General features: G+C 40.1%; 1 protein-coding gene across 8 annotated transcripts in view; it reads left to right on the forward strand.

Moving 5' to 3' along the window:
- Nucleotides 1–20,223, forward strand: part of ALDH1A2 (aldehyde dehydrogenase 1 family member A2) — a 99,867-nt gene that overhangs the window by 32,470 nt on the left and 47,174 nt on the right. For all 8 annotated transcript variants that reach the window (XM_042941906.1, XM_042941907.1, XM_042941904.1 and 5 more), the window contains 4 exons: nucleotides 4,116–4,220; nucleotides 4,403–4,543; nucleotides 7,553–7,682; nucleotides 19,908–19,969. In XM_042941906.1, coding sequence (XP_042797840.1) covers nucleotides 4,116–4,220; nucleotides 4,403–4,543; nucleotides 7,553–7,682; nucleotides 19,908–19,969 — 438 coding nt within the window. The remainder of the gene's footprint in view (nucleotides 1–4,115; nucleotides 4,221–4,402; nucleotides 4,544–7,552; nucleotides 7,683–19,907; nucleotides 19,970–20,223) is intronic.

Consider the following 20,223-nt stretch of genomic DNA (forward strand, 5'->3'; position numbering starts at 1 on the left):
CCCACCAATTTTATCATCCACTGATGATTTTGCCTCCAGCAATTACTACTATGATGTTTGACAAATGGTGATTATCTAATTCCACCATTCCTTCACAACTGTTAGTTGGAATTCTCCTATGAAGCAGAACTTCATCTTATCCCCCCATTTATATATTCATTAAAATAATTTGTATCATTATGGGCTCTTGAGTGCCTTTTTCATTCTATGAGTAATCATTGCTATCATTATTTATTTTGTTGTTTAAATTATGTCAGTATTGGCCATTGGGAGCCTGGTTAGGGAAGAACTATTGATATAGTATTCAAGATTTTTGAAATAGCCTAGAGAAGCTGAAAATCTTCAAGTATTAGAGGTATTTGCTAGTCGGTGTACCAACAAAGTTATCAGTACAGGTTTTTTAAGTGTCATAAGGCTAGGTCTACAAAAAGAATAACCTAGTAAAAATCAAATATTTTAACCTTCAGCATACCAGGAAAAATAGTCATCACATTTACCATCTGGGTCTGTTGGATCCTTTGTATGCTTAAAATTTTAAGTTATTTTATGAAAAATGTACAGCAGTAGTAATAGTGAAACCCACAAAATTAGAACTTAAACATAGCAAACCAAATTATTCTTCCATATTTTCCTGGATATTTAGAGGTATTGGCCAGGAATGGGTAAAGGGCCTTTGAATCTAACTATCTGCTCATCAGCTATCATGTATGAAACAGGAAATATTCATGTCATAAATACTGATTCCAGATTTTAAACATATCTCTAATAGGCTACAGCTTATTGTTACTTCTGGTTCTTGTATGTGCATTTTCACAGTGTAATGCTATTGAAAAGTTTGAGTGCTTATAATTTTGTATTAAAAAGGATGGCTATCTTTGTGTTCCATAATTACAGGATGTTTCCATTTTTAGGTTTTTTTTAAAGTTTGTTTATTTTGAGAGAGAGTACATGGGGTAGGGGCAGAGAGAGAGGGGGAGAGAATCTGAAGCATGCTCTGTGCTGAATGTACAGAGCCCAACACAGGTCTCAATCCCATGAACCCGTGAGTTCATGACCTGAGCCAAAATCGAGAGTCAGATGCTCAATCGATACCCCTGTTTTTAATTTCTAATTTAAATTTCTAATTTAAATGTAGATTAGATTGATCAATGAAAAATTTTATTTCTACATAATATGTGTCCTCTAGTCACCTTTGTGTATACACCTACCTTCAGTATTTGTCCACTTACGAATCATATCAACTAAATTTTTACACACAGATATCATAAAAGATAAAAGAATTATCACATATCCTTTTAGCAAAACAAGGTGGTCCAGGTTCTTGTTGCAAAATACTAAATAATTAACTCTGTCCTATTAAATGACTGAGTTAGAATATCATGTTTTCTTGGTGTATTCATAAATATCTTGTTTGCTCTTTAATTCCTGAGTTTGAGAAAATAGTCCAAACTTTTGCTTCATCAACTTCACCCTCATCAGTAGAGTCTCCAGTGTTTCTCTCTCTTTGCCTTCATCTTCTGACTCATTTATGGTTGTGAAATATCTTTCTCTGTAATCTTCTCTTACTCATGATGGACTGAAATGAAAAATTCTGAGTTCCTAAATGTATTCAATGAAAGCTAAAAAGAATATGACAAAGATGGTGTCACCAGACTTCTTTTATGTGCTTTCAAAAGATGATGCATTAGTTTGGACAACACCATATGAAAACTGAAGGATGATGAAATAGTTGTAATTATTTATTCATTCTATGGCAGTTCCACAATTTTTTGTTTTGTTCTTTTTTAGCATGGTTGGAAATAATTGAGTGATGATGAAGTAACTCCTAGGATGACAAAATAGCAAAAGATCACTAAGGTCCTGTAGTGTATCTTAAATTTATAAGATGATCCATGCACCTAAATGAAAACAGTAAGAGAATGAATGAGTTTTATCCTGTTAAAAAATAAGTAATTTTTCTCTTTGATCTTTGGAAGACCTCTAAGAATCAATAAAGGTCATGAAATCTCAATTCTTACAGATAGAACTCAGTAAAGAAACTTAAAAACTAAAATTGGATTAAAAAGGTTAAGAAGTCTCTGTCAAATTGTGAATAAAGAGAATAAGGCATATTGGCAAGACCCCTCTTCCTTAAACCTGATAATGCTCTAGAAGTGAAACTAACCTCTCAATTTTTGTCCTTTGTTACCTTGGAGGTCATACTGTGTTTCAAAGGAGTGTGCAGATATGATCAACTGTGAACTGTTAGGAAGTTTGTTACATGGAGTGGGAAGAGAACTAGACCAGGAGTCCAAGAACTATAGATCTAATTTAGGCTTGGACACGAACTCGTTTCTTTGGACTGAGCAATCCCGCAGACTCTGATAACACTGGAAGGAGCAGTAGACTAGTCAGAGCCACAACGAGAACCTGCTTCATCAGACTCTTAACCTCCCATCCTCACAACTTTCTCATCTTTGGTAGTGGTAATAAAATTCTGCCATTAAGGTTGTGAATATTTAATGAGTTACTAGAGACTGTAAGACCCTGGAGGGCTGGCACTGCTAGTCCTCTTTGCCTGTCCTAGGTCTAGGAGTATCTAAGTACTTATTGAATAAATGAATACATTACATTTAGAAATTGTTTATAAATTGTTGTAAATTATAAAGCATGTTTATAAATCGTACACTTAAAATTTCTACAATTACAAGGCCATTGTGTTTATGCTTGTTACTTTTGAATTAAGTGCTTATGCAGACTTAAGGTCTTTTTTCTCTTTTGTCTTAAAAAGGGGAAACATAGGCTTCATTGTTTTAACAAATCAAGGCAAAATAAAGCTTTGGAATAATCTAGAACTTAGTATTTAAAATTGCAGATCTGTCTTCATTTAGCCTCATCTGTGATTTACCAAAATGGCAGACAATAACAAATCAATTTTTCCTTGTGTTTGTTCTAAATTGACTGATGGCTTCTGACTTCAGAAATTTTCATGGTAATGCTATAAATTTTATAGAGTAAAATATCTTTGTGTATTCTTTGAGCTGTCATAGTCCAAACGTTTTGTTTGGGTTTCTCTCTTTAATACAATAAAAATTTTTACATTTCTTTGCCTATATTTTCTCCTTTTCTTCAACTCAGTCCTTACAAATCTTCTGAGATACTAACTTGAATATTTTTTTTAACTATAAGTCTCTTTGCCATTTTAATATAATCTCCATTTCCTTTAAAAATTTTTTTTTCAATGTTTTTTATTTATTTTTGGGACAGAGAGAGACAGACAGAGCATGAACGGGGGAGGGGCAGAGAGAGAGGGAGACACAGAATCGGAAACAGGCTCCAGGCTCCGAGCCATCAGCCCAGAGCCCGACGCGAGGCTCAAACTCAGACCGCGAGATCGTGACCTGGCTGAAGTCGGACGCTTAACCAACTGCACCACCCAGGCGCCCCTCTCCATTTCCTTTATAAGGAAACCAAGACTCTTAAGAAATTCTTGAGAGACCAGTTTGAAAGACAGGCCTTTTCCCTTTGCTGAGTCGTGTAGTCTACCCAGCAAAGGGGAAGAAATCTAACTTGGACTTACACACATAACTTGTTTAACTCACCAGTTAGAGTCATTGCACAGTTCAGGATCTGACTATAAATTAAGTGAATGCTTACTTATTTCAGCACCCTTCAAGTTCCCTGTGAAGTTACTTATGCCTCTGAGAGAGAAACTAGGATCTAAAGCGTGGTGACTCAGTTTGATCCATGGTATTTACTCCTTTTGGATATTGGCCAGAGTTTGGACAGTCAGTAAATATTTTCTCAGCTTTGTGTATTGTTTGTATGTATGTGAGACTCTGTGCTTCCATCTTTGTTTGACTCCCTCACTGGTTGGCAGGTTCGCTAAAGGTAAGAACTATATTTAATCTTTGGATAAACTTGAGATAAAAATATCATAGAGGAAATTTCTGAATTTGGGGAGAGGCTGGACTGCATACTGTTAAGTGTCTCTTGTAATGCTTCAAATTCTATACTTACGTGCCAACAAACATATAGAACAAATATCACTACCATGGCACTTCCATAATCCTTCACCATTGGTTGGCTTCCTATCACGTGTCTCACCGATCCTCCTCTGTTGTCTACTTCCATAGATTTTTATTAACAACGAGTGGCAGAACTCAGAGAGCGGGAGAGTGTTCCCTGTCTATAATCCAGCCACAGGAGAGCAGGTGTGTGAAGTTCAAGAAGCAGACAAGGTATGTCCTTCTTAGAAAAAGATTCCCTATGAAATAACTGCCTTCAGACAACAGAGCACTAAGCTTATCCTCCCCAGACACCAGCACTGACGTTCATTCATCACCTTTTTCATCGAAGCAGGTGGTTCTTCCTTTATTTGGAGTGTTCTCTCTCCTCAGTTGTGCCTCTTCCTCTCTAACAGGCAGATATAGACAAAGCAGTGCAGGCAGCCCGCCTGGCTTTCTCTCTTGGTTCAGTGTGGAGAAGGATGGACGCTTCAGAAAGAGGCCGTCTGTTGGATAAGCTTGCAGACTTGGTGGAGCGAGACAGGGCAGTTCTTGCAGTAAGTAGCCTAAAAAAACATTAAGTCTTTACCCTAAATTTACTACTCCACTGAAATGTAGATTCCTCAGCCTTTCTGAAAATGTGGTGTGAAGTCAACTTGGGGGACAAGCTGAAGAGAACATAATACACATGAAAAATGAGAGGTGTTTGGCTTTTGGGATCAGATGGGGAGGTGCAAGACTAGCTGAGGGTCTCTTCTTAGTGAATTTTGAAGAACAAAACCATAGCTTCCCATGACTAGAAAGGACCTTCTTGCCTTCCTTTCCAACCTTAGCCCACCCTCAACCGACAAATCAAAACAAAAACAGTTAAGCAGCAGGAGAGTCACCATGAAGCTTAGGGAAAACCAACACCAAATGATTCATTTGAGGATCAAATAGGACTGTTTTTTTACCTCCCCAGAGTTAACCTCTCTTGACTAAAGAGAATCCTTCAGAAGCAGAGGGCCTCTCAGGCACTTCTGCCCCCTTTGTTCTTCTGCCACTTTCTAGAACCAGGGGATAGGAGAGATAGCAGGAGACAGCAACTGTCTTTCGCTAAATCATTTTCTCACATAAGGAGCATCCTCTCTCCTAGTGGTTTTTGTATTTGTTTGTTTTTGCTATTTATAAAATGAAAGTCAGTTTCTTAGGGAATACGAACTGCCTGGAAACTGGAACCATTTGGGAATGTCTGTTTTGTGCACCAGGGATCTCCTCCTGGATAACCCACTGTTGATCAGTTAACGTTTAGGGCGTCCTTCTTCAGTCAGGCGTTCAAACCGTGAACACTGTATCCTACCCTTCACGTGGGAAAACAGAGCACAATTGGGCTTGCTCTGGGAGGGGGAAGCCTTATGTCCTTCCTCAGTGTCACTGCTGTCATCATTCTTCCAGCCATCCCCTTCCAGGATCTGTTCATAGTATGGGAACAAAAATGAATCCTTTATGGAGATTATTTGGAACTCTGGCCCCTGTAACATTTACTTCTCTTTAAAAACATTATCTAATCTGGTACTTCAAGGAAGACTGTTCCAGTGAGGTGCTTATGTGTTTTGCAATAAAGGTGTTTGTTCCGGGTAAAGTAGCTCCTTCTCAGATGTTCACGAGACACTGACCTATTAGAGACTCGGAAAAGCCCTAGTCACTCTTTCTCAGATTTATTTAAGCCTCAACACTATTTTTCTGGCTAATCTATCAGTATCGTGCAAAGCTGAATTCTTTGGAACACTTGGGGGGAAATGCTGGTCTGCAGGCTTATGTCTTCCCTGGATTATGATTTCTTCAAGCGTGAGGACTGTATTTTACTTCTTTTGTGTTCCTGGGACATAAATGGTCAGGTAGAGAGGGCATATAGATTGTCTGTAAGTGTCTGTTTAATTGAGTGAAATCTATACGATATTTACAACATTAGACTAGTGTGTGTGTATATATATGTGTACGCATATATATATACAGACACATATATATATACATATATGTGTACACACACACACACACACATATACACACACACACACATACACACACACACACACTGCAGTTATATTTTCATGTCATAAAATTCATATGCCATTCTTTTTCGGACATATGCCTCACCGTGATCAGTTCCCTTTTGCCATTACACTTAAATGAGATTTCTGTTTTTAAATACTGCTCAGGCCATGGGAGGAGTGATTTTTAATAAGAGATAGCCTCTGGAATAGATGGGAGCTTCTGACCAGAAAATGAAGTTAATACCTCATCCAAGTAAATATAATTAATCGAAAATAAACATAGGGCTGGCAACCCTCAGGTGAAATTGGCTGTTGTCAACAGCTCATTGGGACCATGTAGGTGGCTCAGATTCTGGTTACTGACTGCACTTCACTCTATACTGTGTGGAGCTTGGCTCTGTGCTGGCTGCCTGGAGAACATAATGCCCATCTCCTGAACATATACGTGTTCTCAAAAGTACTGGGAAATAATTGGATTCCCGTTGGTAAAGGTGAGCCAATGTACAGTGATAAGTGATGGGATCTTTTAAAATGAGTCCTATCTTATATGCACGTGAGTCCCATCAGATCCTTACCCACGTGAGTGGGTATGTTGCCCTGTAAGTGATTGTATTTTTATGTCATCGAATGGAGAATATTTCCATCTTAGTTTTGTCAGCACTCACATCATTTTCACACCAGTATGAATAATAAAGTGTCCTCACAGAGAAGGACATGAGATTATAAACATATGTTTTTGCTTATTTTGAATTCATTAAACTTGTAACACCTTCAATATTTCTCAAGTCTAAATACTCCTTTCTCATTTCAGTGTGTCCATGTGGCTTTTTATGGTTGTTGCTACAATTCAAGCAGTTTAGGAACACCTCATTCAAATAGTAACATTTGTAATCTACAACTGCTCAGTATGTCTATTTTTATTCAATGGAACAGATACTTCACTTTTAATAGGTAATGGTTGTTAACATAAATATTTACCAAAAAGCAGCCCTGAAGTTGTTAAAGTATGAGCTTCCCTAGAGGAGCTCTTGTTTATTTGATGGTAATAAATAAAGTCACTGTGCACGGTGGATATTCCATTTCTCAGCAGGGGTCTTGGCAGCGGTGGAAAACGCTTTATATTCTCATCAGTTGCATAAAGGCCCATGTCCCTGCTCCTCTTTATGGATTCAGATTACTGGTCTAGACTCCAACACATCCCCACGCAGCTCTGATCATTAATATAACAGAAGCTGGTTTGACAGGCAGAACATTTCTTTATCGTTAGTTGAAGAAACGTTGTGTTTATGCATTTGGATAGTGGTTACTGGAGACGCACAGGCACAAAAACATGTGCATACATATTCATTGTGGTTTTTACTAGAGACTGACCTAAACTGGCAGTACTAAAAAATCTTTTCATTTGGGAAATCAGAACTGACCAGGTATGAATCACTATTCGTATTCATTCACATTCTCGCTCTTCCATTTTCCTCTGCTCTAGAGATTATTTTGTGTGTCACTGGAAAGTTCTCTCCATTTCTTTTCGTACAGACCATGGAATCCCTAAATGGTGGCAAACCGTTCTTGCAAGCTTTTTACGTGGATTTGCAGGGGGTCATCAAAACTCTTCGGTACTACGCAGGCTGGGCTGATAAAATTCACGGGATGACCATTCCTGTAGGTAAGTGAAATCTGAGCACATCGAAAGGGAAACCAGAAACACACTCACCATCCAACACAAACAGTAGCCCCATAGAATGCAGATAGGAGCAACTCGTGTCAGACACATTACATATGAACCAAACATATTACATCACTAACTCTGACAACGTCCCTGTTTCTGTATGTAGACAGTGTACATATAAGTGCAGGGACAAGCCACTTACGTCACTACAGCAGTCGGCTGAGGCACACGTATGGGTTTGTCTGCTGCTAAGTACTCAGCACTGTGCTACGTCAGGTGCTGGGAGTGTGGAGAGGTATTGGACGTGGGGAAGTCGGGGAAGTTATCAAGGACATTAAGACTTGGTCCTTTCCTTCCTGACCGTGAGATCTACTTATTTGGAAGAGGACACTCTAAATGTTAACAATTGTCTCTTAGAGGAGAGATTGTGGATAACTTATTTCTCTTTTTTATATTTTTCTGTAATAAGCATGAATTACTTTTTCAATCTGTAAACACAACAGCCATCCTTTCTTTTAAGATCCAAGTTAGGAGAGAAAACCAGCGGCACAGAGATCTCTATGGGAGAGTTACAGTTAGGTGCTGAGTTGTGTGGCCTTGCCTGTCAGTGGTGTAGTCCTTTAAAGGAGAGGGCGAATGTGCAGACTAAGTCAGTGGACAGGTCCCAATCTGCACGTGAGGTGCCAGCCATCCGAATGCCAGATTGAGAGCTTTCACAGCAAGCCCAAGGTGAAGGCACTATTATAGCATCCTCACTGACAGAGGAAGTAACTGAGGGCTAGTGAAGTTAAGTAGTTTTCCTAATTCACCAGCAAGCAAGCTGTAGAGCCGAAATTCTGACATTAGAGCCTGGTGAATCACTTCACTAGCTGATGCGTTTTCAATACTGGGAAGAAGAGGTAGGACAGGAAAGGGAATGACTGCAGGAGATGTGAGGGTGTTGGTAGTGGTGAGCAGACATAAGGACAGGAAATACATCTTCACCAGTGGCTCCTGGTGGCTGCTAAGTACCGTGCCCAGGCCTCTACCTAGGTTTTCTGGAAAACAGCCTGCTTTCCGTGTGCATCCTAGGAAGTGTGGAAAGCAAGGCTGGGCACTTTGGACTGCCCCCTGAGGCCCTTCTCAGGCCAAGGGGTTGGTTTACCTGGAACGGGGGTGGCCAGCAGATAGTGCGGTGGGCTTAGAGCAGTTCTTCTCAAACTTTGATACACATATGTATCATTTGGGGTCTTTGTCAAATGCAGTTTCTGATGGACTAGGTCTGGGGTGAGACCTGAGGTTCTGCATTCCTAACCAGCTGCCAGGTGATGCCTGTGCGGCTGGTTCTCTGCCTCGAGCAGCAAGGAGAGGGTACAGAGACCGGCACCAGCCAAGTGGCTGTTGGGATGCTTCATTTAGGCATGGGGCAAGAGGAGGAGTCACAGTAAGAGTGGAGAAGGGACAGAGATGAGACTTCAAAGGTCTATTTTAAAATTACCTCCATGATATACAGCAACATGTGGAATGTTAGCCTTTAGAAAATGGGTTTGCAGTTACAGGCACTCTTCCTTGCCACCCATAGGTTTTCTTTGTTCAGTATGGAGAAGATTGCTCTTAGGGAATGTCAGACTCTTGGTTCAGTTTTGTCTGTGAAGATTTTACAGAATTCCTGTTCTCTAGCATTGCTGGCAGGATTTGGGAATGGCCTGAGTGGAGCAGGGTTACTAGGTAGTGTGAGCATATCTGTTGGAGGGCCTGAGAATTACAATTTTTGTTAAAAACAGGACATGTGTCTTCCTTTTTAAGCTGGCCTTTCCTGTTTCAAGGCAGAAATGTAAATTAACAAGACCAAAGGCCCTGGTGTTTTTTTGCATCCCCTCCCCTCGCCATTTCACTATTAAAACAAAATGTGTTTGGGGCATTTAAATATCTTTTTTAATGACTTATAAATAATCTTAGAAATGAGGTGAAACAGAAGGCTGTACACATAAATCTCTATTTGGCCTAACAATGTCTTGGTTGTCTTTTGCTTTCTTAGGAGAGAAGACCTTGATAAGATAGAGATTTATCGAGTCTCTGATGTTTGATGCCTTATTTTACTCTATCTGGCAAGAGGTGGTGTGTGTATAAGCCTCACTGTTTTCATGTGATGCTCTTTGGAGTTCCTGAGGATGTTGACCTAGGAGTTAGGAATACAGGGCTCAGAAAAGGCTTTCACAGAAGTCCCTCTCACTTTTACTCACACACTGGTGTTCAGCCTGTGAAGGAAAAAAATGGGGAATTTTCTTATATGCTAAGTAGTTTTTAGTTTCCCTGTGTTTTCTTAAAGTGTGTTTAGAGGTGACGTGACTCTCAAGGGAGTCAGGAGAAGGCAGTACCCCTAGGAGGCTGGGGATCTGAGATGTAAGAGCTCTGGCTGTGGTGCTCCAAGCAGATGAGGGAAGGACGGAGGCAAACATGAACTTGGCAGCTTTCCTCTCTGTTTCAGGTTTAGGTACATTTGAGCTTGCCTGTTGTAGGCTACTGAGAATTTTGCTCATAGGCCCCTCTGGCTAGTTCAGTACTTAGGGATTCTAGCTGGACTGAACCCGAGGTGGGAGAGCATAGGGGAAAATCAGGGAAAGGGGGAGGGGTCATTATTATTCACTTATTTATTCTCAGATATGTTCAGTCAGTCCTTTTGTGTTTGTCATTTGTAACTCCATAATTTATCATCAGCTTGGTTTTGTTCCTTCTCAGGCTTTTCCACTGAAATCTAGAACATAAGGTTATTAGTCTCTAACCATGAGGTCTTCATTGTGTTACATACATTTCTCTGTGAAATACCTTAATTTTACATTTGGAATTACAACATGAAAGAATAATATATATTTGTACAGTACTTGATTGTGTAAACTATTTCACCCCCAGGACCTGTGTGATTCTGTGTATGATCCCTGTGAAACAGTTTGGGTTTTAAAAGGTACTCCATTTTACAGATAAGAAAATGAGACAGCAAGGATTTAGTGTCTTGAACAAGGTTACATGGCTAGTAAGTGGCAGGCCTGAGATTCAAACCCAGGTCTCTACTGGAGGCCCTCTTCTTATGGAGACTGGTTCAGCAGGACAGGATGATGAAGAGGCCAGTCACCCTGGTGAAGTCTTTAACCCTCTGAAGGTTTTTAGATCAATATGCTTTTTATTCTCGTTATTCATGGTAGTTATGTTATGTAACGTCGGCTTGCACACTGAATCAGCAAATACCAAATCGTTGCTTCTAGAGGACATATGGGAATGAAAAGCACAGTTTAATGAAAAGCACAGTTCTTTCTGGTCACCTGTAAAAAGTAAACTGGAAAACTGTTTTGTTTTGTTTTATTTTTTGAGAAAGTGCTTGCACAGGTGAGAGAGACCACGAGTGGAGGAGGGGCAGAGAGTGGGAGAGAGAGAATCCAAAGCAGGCTCTGTGCCCAGCGTGGAGCCCGGTGCGGGGTTCCATCTCACAACCCTGAGGTCATGACCTGAGCCAAAATCAAGACACGGACACTTAGCCAACTGAGCCACCAAGGCGCCCCAGAAAGTGTTTTTTTAATCTCAAAAATATAAGATTACTTAGTTTCATTGAAGGATATTCTGTGGTTCATCCAGTTTAGTATCTCTGACACTAAAGCATGAGAACCAAAAAGAGCAGGAGGAATTACACTATTGTTTCTTTCACTCCTTCCCATTTAGGAAGGCAGGACAGTCTGCCAGCTAATGGGAAGAGCTCTTCCTTCATCTCCTGTATCAGATAACAACTTCAGCCTCTCAGTCATTCACTCTTTGCTTCATACAGTCATTCATTTTTTTGTTTTGTTGTGTTTTATTTGTTTGGGAGCATCTGCTGTGTTTCATGTCTTGTATAAAGCACTGGAGATACAAAGGTGAGTAAGTAAGATGTTCAAAGAATAGTAAAGAAAACAAGCCAATGGACAAACAGTTGAAATATAGTGTAGCTCATTCAGCTATGGAGGCATGAAGTTCTCCACTGGAGAGGCAGTTCAGCTGGTAGTAAGGCTTCCTGGAGAGGGAAGCGGGACGTACGAGATGAGTGGGCATGTAAGTGAAAATGGAGGAGGCTATCACAGGTGGTGGTAATAGCCTGTACAGAGCATGGAGGGAGGAGAGTACGGTGCGGTAGTGGATCTGAAAGCATAGCTGGGTTGAGAAGACCCTGGGGCTCTGGGGCTTGGTAAACCATGCTGCAAGTTTTATCATAGCAATGGTGAGTCACTGAATCATTTGAAATAGACAAATGCCTTGAACCAAATTGTGTTTTACAAGGAGCACTTTGATTATATAATGGGTACTTAGAACAAGGACCTGCTTTTTCCCCTCCCCCTGAAGGGTAGCTTAGAATATTTGGGAAGAGGAGAAGTGGGTTATGGCATTAGCACTTTGAACTCTCCCCTGGACAGCTCTTTCTCCCTCTGAATCGAGAGATTCTCCCATCCCTCTCTCTTCCCTCTCATGCAAGGCCCACGGTCGGACATTACCACAGAACTGTGCGGTGTCAGTGTGATTGACAAGGGTCTCAGTGTTGTTCACTTGACAGCACTGGCTTTTATTTCCTGCCGTGGTATTCAACGGAGCTCTTCTTTCTGACCATAAATCCTGTGCTTTGACCCTTTTACTATGGCAGCTCCTAATTATGCTGATAAATAATAATCATTACTGTGATTTATTGATCACTTTGTGCCCATTATATCATCTCTAATCTCATAGCAGCCCTGCAGGGGAAATGTTATTTTCCCCATTTTGGTTATTTTTAACCTAAATCAAAATCCTCTGCTTCTTCTCATGTCCACAGACTCCTTGTGATGGAGGAATGATCCAAGCATGTTTCCAGTTTACTGGGGGAGATTAATTGATCTGCACTACGTACGATTTTTCTCTGTTTAACAATTGTTGGTTTTATTGATTTTGTGATATGTAAGCAGGGAAAATGTAGTCCGTGCTTCAAGCTGAATCCTGACATCAAAATGGCCTTAATGATACATTAGAACAAGCTAAAAACTCCACCCAGATCATATGTAATTATTTGTCCACTACACCCCCCCCCCATCAGTTTTACCTTTTAAACTAAAGGAAAGGCTACAGATGTGCAAGGCACTGACTCAAATCGTAAGGTGTTGCCTTCAACAGCTGACTCTAGTGTGCACATACAAAGCATGCATATGGTGAGATCTTTGGTTCACTCACTGAGCTTGAGGAGAAGCGGGGTCCTCAGTGGTACCTGAATTGCTGGCGACAGGAGGTTGTGAAGTCGGCCTCACACGTAGCCTCTTTGAGGAGGTTTGACTACAAAAGACCTCCTGGGCCCCAAGGCCAGTCCACTCATTTCTCAGACAAAGAAACTGAAGTCCAGAGAAATCATCTTTTTTTCAAGACTGCATAATAGTGTCGTGGTGGAGTTAAGATATCTTCACGACAGACTCAGGAACGCTTCATCTAACTCCTGAGAAGCTACCAGCATACTCCCAGAAGAATAGCGTTAACACTGCTGTGTACTAGCATGAAGTCTCAGTGATTGTGTAGGCATTTATAGAGCTTATCATGATAGTTGTAAATGTTCAGTGAGGTCTTTTCAGTGTCAGAATACATAGGTATCTGCTAGGGCACATGATGGAATAGCTCATTGTTCCTGCTCTAATCATTTAATACTGGCATCATCAGAGGGGTTACCAGCTCTTCAAAAGGTAACTGTGCACCCAGATTAGAGATTGGAAGATGACCTACCATTCACTGAATTGTGTTACATATTTTTATGCTATTAAATAAACTCACTTTTAGTGTTAACAGGTATATAAAATTTGCTGCAGTTCTTGAAATACTCTTAGTATTGTAATTGGGATCTAGTTCTTGAGGTCTCTATTAGATAAATTTCTCCTCAATTTCTGGCACATTTTAGATTTTTATGATTTTATTGACAATACAGATTTTCTAAACATACTGTAGTTCATGTAGAGACTGCCAGTGGCAGATATTCCTATGAGAATAAACATTCTGTAAAACAAAAACAAAAACAAACAAACAAAAAGATTATTTCAAGCAATGACAAAATCTGCCCTAAGAAGTAGTGATAGGGGCACTTGGGTGGCTTAGTTGGGCATCTGACTTCACCTCAGGTCATGATCCCACTGCTTGTGGGTTTGAGCCCCACATCGGGTTCTGTGCTGACACTCGCAGCTCAGAGCTTGGAGCCTGCTTCAGATTCTGTTTCCTTCTCTCTGCCCCTCCCCTGCTCAAGCTCTATCTCTCTCTCTCTCAAATATAAATAAAAACATTACAAATTTTTTAAAAATAAAAACATAGGTAATGATAACTCTGAAGGAATAATACAAATAATAAAGTTGTTCTAAGTAACTGAATAATTGCTGTCTCTTCTGTGTAATTAGACAAGTTCCCATCAAAGAACATAGAACAGTGGCATGATATTTTCCCAAATACAGAAGAGGCTGATTCTGTTCCTCATTTCTAAGGTCAAAGACTTTTCTTAATACAGTTCTAGAAATGGCTCAGTCTAAACATTGTCAATAAAATGTGATCCATAGTTCACCCAGATTAATGGTATAATAAAGTATTTAATTGTAAGATTTTTATATTCTTCATGAGGTGTAAACATTCAAATATAAAAACACGTCAGAGAAGTTGCCTCTTGGTGTGTTTTAAAATAAACTTTTAAAAAACATTTTTTTAATGTTTTATTTATTTTTAAGATCAAGAGAGACAGAGCATGAGAGGGAGACACAGGCTCCAGGCTCTGAGCTGTCAGCACAGAGCTCAACGTGGGGCTTGAACTCATGAACTGTGAGATCATGACCTGAGCTGAAGTTGGACACTTAACCAACTGAGCCACCCAGGCGCCCCTAAAATAAACTTCTAAGAGAAGTACCTGTTACTCTGTCTTTTTTTTTTTTTACTTTTTTGAGTGCAATAGAAAAGAGGCTGAGAGATAAAATTCCTATACATGTGATTTTGTGTTTCTATTTTGGTATCTCATCGCTTCTTTAGTTTTCTGCACCATAGTTATGTTCTAACTTGTTGGCTCAGAACGTTTTTCTGGTATTCTCATCAAATACAGCCCTTTCTTGCTGAGTCTGAGCTCTCTCTGTAATACCCCATATGGGTAAGAAGACCTAAGATCATCGTAGCCTTAAAACGGAGTATCTGAGTTTGGGTGGCGATTTTTTTTCTCTATCAAGCTGAAGCACTTTATAGCACAAAGCCAAAGAAGTGAAGGGAACAGCTTTTTAAGTCATCTTGCCAGATTTAGAGGACATTATTAACATAAAAGGTGGAAAAATGGGCTGTTCCTTTCTCTTAGGGAAGAGTTCTCGGTGTGTACCCTCTTAGGAATATGAGAGAGAGAGAGAGAAGTAACACTGTGACCCCTTTGAGTTGACTCTGCTTCTATGAAGAGGAGAGAGGCACTCAGTCCTGGGCTGCCCCATCTCAGGGGACGTGGTGTTGCACTGCAGTGTTCCCTTTAGATCTTACCTCCTGGAGTTTATGTGAGTTCTCTGTGTCCACATACCAAATCCCCACAGAATCTTCACTCTTCACAAAAGCATTGTCTTTTCCCCCTCATTTGCACTCCATGACATCACATCATACTCTTGATTTTGTGGTTTGTGATACCCGTCTAAATCCAACACTCTGTTCACAGGAAAGTCTTAAAATGTTTCTAAGGGCAATGAACTGCAAGTCTGATGACCCAGATTCAAGTCCAGAAGCCACAGTTTAGCCAGTTAAATCACCATAGACCTTACCACTGTGTGCCATTTTTTTTCTCGACTTAGAAAATACAGATAATAACTGTTGCCCTACCTTTTCCATAGAGTTGTTTTGAGCACGAAATGAGATAAGAATGTGAAAATAGTTTGTAAAGCTTTATAGAAATACATGTGTTTTGTTCTTATTTTAGTATTTTTTAAATATTAAAAAGGTGGATCAGATTCTCCTTCACTTAAACTCCTTGCAGGCAAATGAGGAGAGTTACCAGAGCTAAGCAAACAGTGAGTAAATAGAAATGAACTCAGCAACTATAAAGCAGCTATAAGTCATCATGATACACTTGGAGCCTGGGCTGTAGATCAGAAGCACCATAATCACCTGGGAGCTTGTGGAAATGCAGACTCTCAGGTCATGCCCAGGCTTACTGATTCAAAATCTGCATTTTAACAAGCTCTCCAGGTTCTTCATGTACACATGTAAATTTGAGAAGCACAGTGGCCTGTCCCACCTGGCACTGGAGCATGCAAGGTGATTCCACACAGTAAAGTAGTGAACATTTTTTATCTGAATTATTTGGTTTGAAGCAAATATTGCTAGCTCACGAAACCTGTTGCGTCATAGATGTTTTTAAGATGAGTCTAACAAGTAGCTATTTACATATTTTTAAAAGCTGATTTAACAAACCTTTAAGTAATAGAGTAAGTGATACTTGGATGCGACAGAAATTATGAGGGTGTCTCTCAAGTGATTGGCCTTTGGGTAACGTCAGTGTAGGAGCTTGGTGGGATTCAGGGCAGGGCCATAGTGCCGGAAGGACCTGTGGTGCCACTAGCCCTAGCCAAGGGCCCACGTAGAAGGCATAGCTCTCACGATTGCCAGGCATCCTAGGTCAGACTAGGGGTGTCCAGAATTATCTTCCACTAACCAGATGAGAATACAGACTAAGCTCAAGGCCAGGGCCCCTTTATGTCTTTCACTCAGGATTTTTTGAGGAAGAGTTCAAGCACCAAAATACCATTTATTTCTTTATTTCCTGCTTAGAGGATCTGTGGGGATAGAAGATTCTCTAGTCCATTCTTTGTGCCAGCCTTTAGCTAAATGTCAAGTCTGTGGACAGTTCATCCCAGAAGTGTTCACTCCCCATAACTCAGTTTCTCCTGGGACACACTTACAGAGTCAAGTTCAATTCCTTATGAGGCCAGCTTTGTAAGATTTTGCCTACTTTTTTTCTCTTCTTTCATTTTTTCAGTAACTTTCAAAATTATGTAAGGAATACAACTAAATTCTCCAGTCATTAGAATATAGAGGGGGACACGCTCCATCTGAACCGCTCCAGTTTCCCACATGTGCTGCCCCCGGAAACGCCTGTGTTGTCCTTTAGTTCAGGTTCCCATCTTCTCAGCCCATTTGCATGCCTTCTTGACCTGACACTGATTCTGTCATCTGTGATTATCCATCCGAAGCCATCACCTTGGCCAAATTACAGTTGGGAAGGATTTCCATGTGAATGAATCCCTCTAGCCTCTTGATAAGGGTTATTGCTCTTCATGAAAAAGCTTCCAGGAGGAAGAGCCTGGCATCATATTTATATCTTCCATACACACAGAGAAGTGAAGCAGTAAAAGGTATTGATATTAAAAGAAAAAAAAAAGAACCTTTTCAGAGATCTTAAGTTGAAGAAGGGTAGTAACTTGCACTTTTGTAAAGAATGATGTCTATGAGGGGGTGCCTGGGTGGCTCGACTTCAGCTCAGGTCATTATCTCACAGTTTGTGAGTTTGAGCCCCATGTCAGCCTCTGTACTGACAGCTCAGAGCCTGGAGCCTGCTTCTGATTCTGTGTCTTCCTCTCTCTCTCTGCCCCTCCCTCCCTCTCAAAAATAAATAAACATTGAAAAATTAAAAAAAAAAAAAAGAATGATATCTGAAACTTCTTGAGTTGTCTGCATGCAAAGCTAAGATATTTGATTTGATTTTTAAGATATCACTCAGACTTATTGTCATCCAATGGCAGTTTCCACATTTGGGCTATTGTTTGTTTTAATGGAGATATGTTCTAAAGTAATTTCTATAGTTGTTGAATGCTTGCATATTTCCTAATTTCTTCCATTTGAATCAAGATATGTAAAGCAAAATTCAGGGACAAGCAGCAGATTAGGAAAAAACTTCACGTATACATGTGACAGAGACCTGATTTCCTTAATATACATATGTAGAGTCCTTCAAATAACTAAAAGGTTGAATGACCCAATAGAAAAATGGCAAAAGATATCAATCTGAAGGAAAAAAATTGAAAATGGCCAGTAAACATGAAAAGCTTTTCAAGCCAAATATCTACCATTCGTCACAGATCAACACAGGTCGCCAGTTTGCACCTGTCAGGTTCACTGAAATTAAAATGTTTGAAAAATCACAATGTTGAAGGATAGGGAAAAATACCATGTTGTTGGAGTTACAAATTGTGTGACTTTTAGGGGCACCTGGGTGGCTCAGTCAGTTAAGCGTCCAGCTTCGGCTCAGGTCATGATCTTGTGGTTAGTGAGTTCGAGCCCCACGTCAGGCTCTGTGCTGACAGCTCAGAGCCTGGAGCCTGTTTCGGATTCTGTGTCTCTCTCTTTCTCTGCCCCTCCCCTGCTCGTGTGTTCTCTCTCTCTAAGAATAAGCATTTAAAGATTTTCTTAAAAAATTGTGTGACTTTTCTGAAGGGTGATTTGGCAGTATTTATCAAAATGTAAAATGCATATTCACTTTAATCATGCAGTTCTCCAGATATGCAAAGATCATATACAATGAGCCTGTTTAAAGCATTATTTATATTAGCCTAAAGGGAAAGCAATTTCTGTGCCCCTCAGGACAGTTCACAGCAGTACGGTTATGCAGTGTGCCAATGGAATAGCATTCAGCAGTTGAAAAGATATGTAAGCTATATATGAAAACACGTGAGAAAAAATACAGAAGATTGTGGGTAATATGATCACATTTATATTTTTTAAAAAGGGGCAGAAATAAAAGGATGCTATATATACTTGTATGTGAAAAAAAGTTCTGTGAAAAGACCCAGAAGCAACAGATTGCTGCAGATTCTGGGAAATGAGGTTCAGGGGAGAGAGACCTTCAATTATTTTTAAATGCATAATTTTGTATTTAATTAAAACAATTCTGTGTGAGAACTATGAGTGGCTTAGTTATGTTGAGAGACAATGATAAACCATCACATTCTTTCTCTTCCCCCAACCCACGCACTCCTGTCCCTACTTCATCCTTAATAGGAGTGTTCGTCACGAGTAGTAACTGAGGGCCTTCGCTTTACTGGGAACAACTTTTGAGACAGAAAACAAATATGAGGGAAGTGGCCACAGGGTTGGCAGGTGAGGGAAAAACAAAGACATTGTCCAGTACCAGCACTGAAGAGCCATATGCTAAAAGCAAGCCATTCTTTGGTTATTTCAATTAACCATTTAAAATAATTCAGATAAATATAATGGCATTTCTCTAAAGAAAAATTTGGTTTGGATTTCCTGGGTAATTATTCCAATTGCCTATTGCTCCTATAGGGAAAATAAGGTTATTAAATTGTCCTCATTTCCATGGCTAATTTGAGGGCAGAGTGTTTGGGTTTTTGATGGAATCTTCTTTGAAGCAGACTTTTGACTTCTTGAAAGATGCCTGAAGATGTCTGGCTTCCCCAGGGCCCAGAAAGTCTGTTTTGACACCTGGATTGAGTTACAAAAAAGACCTTACTTTTACCACTCACCTTTTCTAGTTGCCTGCCATTTTAAATTTACCCAGTAACATGTTACGTAGTTTTGTTTTTGTTTTTTTAATAGTGCAGAAAGTTATTTAAAATGTTAAGGTACCTCAGCTTTTAAAGAACTGTTTTACATTTAAGTGTCATTTTAATTTTTTTTAATTGTTTAGAAAGTTTTATTTATTTATTTTGAGAGAGAGACAGTGCAAGCAAGGGAGGGGCAGAGAGAGAGGGAGAGAGAGAGAATCCCAAGTACGCTCTGTGCTGCCAGTGCAGAGCCAGACGCAGGGCTCGAATCCATGAAACTGTGAGGTCATGACCTGAGCCGATTCCAACAGTTGGACAGACGCTCAACCATCTGAACCACCCAGGCACCCCCATTTAAGTATCATTTTAATACTTAACATAAAATTTAGAACTTACTGTTTTCTACTTCCCAGCCCCCCTCTTCCCATCTTCTCTCCCCTCCCCCCACCTCCTCAGAAGACTGCTTCTAGTGTCATAAACTTGTCTTTCATTTTGCCTTTAAGGTTCCCTCATCAGTACCCTGGGTGTCCAGGAGCCATATCTGGAGCTACCCCAGGCCAAGTGATAAGCTCTTCTACCAGCTTTCCTATATGGTTGAGTAGGATGTTTTCTCAACTTTATTTCTGGTTTTGTGGTTGCCACCCAAATTCTCCCTCTGCGGGTTTTTTTTTCCTAATCTGAATTCTCTTGTAGTGATCTTGCCCATTTCTTTCAGATGGAGATTATTTTACTTTTACAAGACATGAACCCATAGGAGTGTGTGGACAGATCATCCCGGTGAGTGTATCTCCTCACGCCTCATATTTATTTTTGTTTGAACCAGTTCTCTTAGAGATACATAAAACATGGACCTCAGGAGGTGTGCTTTCCATTACTGGGGGAAAAAAACTGAGCTCATGTTGTTGACATATCTTTAACAGCCTCCCTGCAAATGCTTATTTGAACAGGTTAATAGGGTTTCGGCTCCGTTACCAGGAGTTGAGTTCTCAAGCCGTGGAATTCTCATGATTAAAATAAGCAAAGCAAAGCCC

This window comes from Panthera leo, chromosome B3, assembly GCF_018350215.1.
Source record: "Panthera leo isolate Ple1 chromosome B3, P.leo_Ple1_pat1.1, whole genome shotgun sequence".
NCBI classification, from domain to species: domain Eukaryota; kingdom Metazoa; phylum Chordata; class Mammalia; order Carnivora; family Felidae; genus Panthera; species Panthera leo.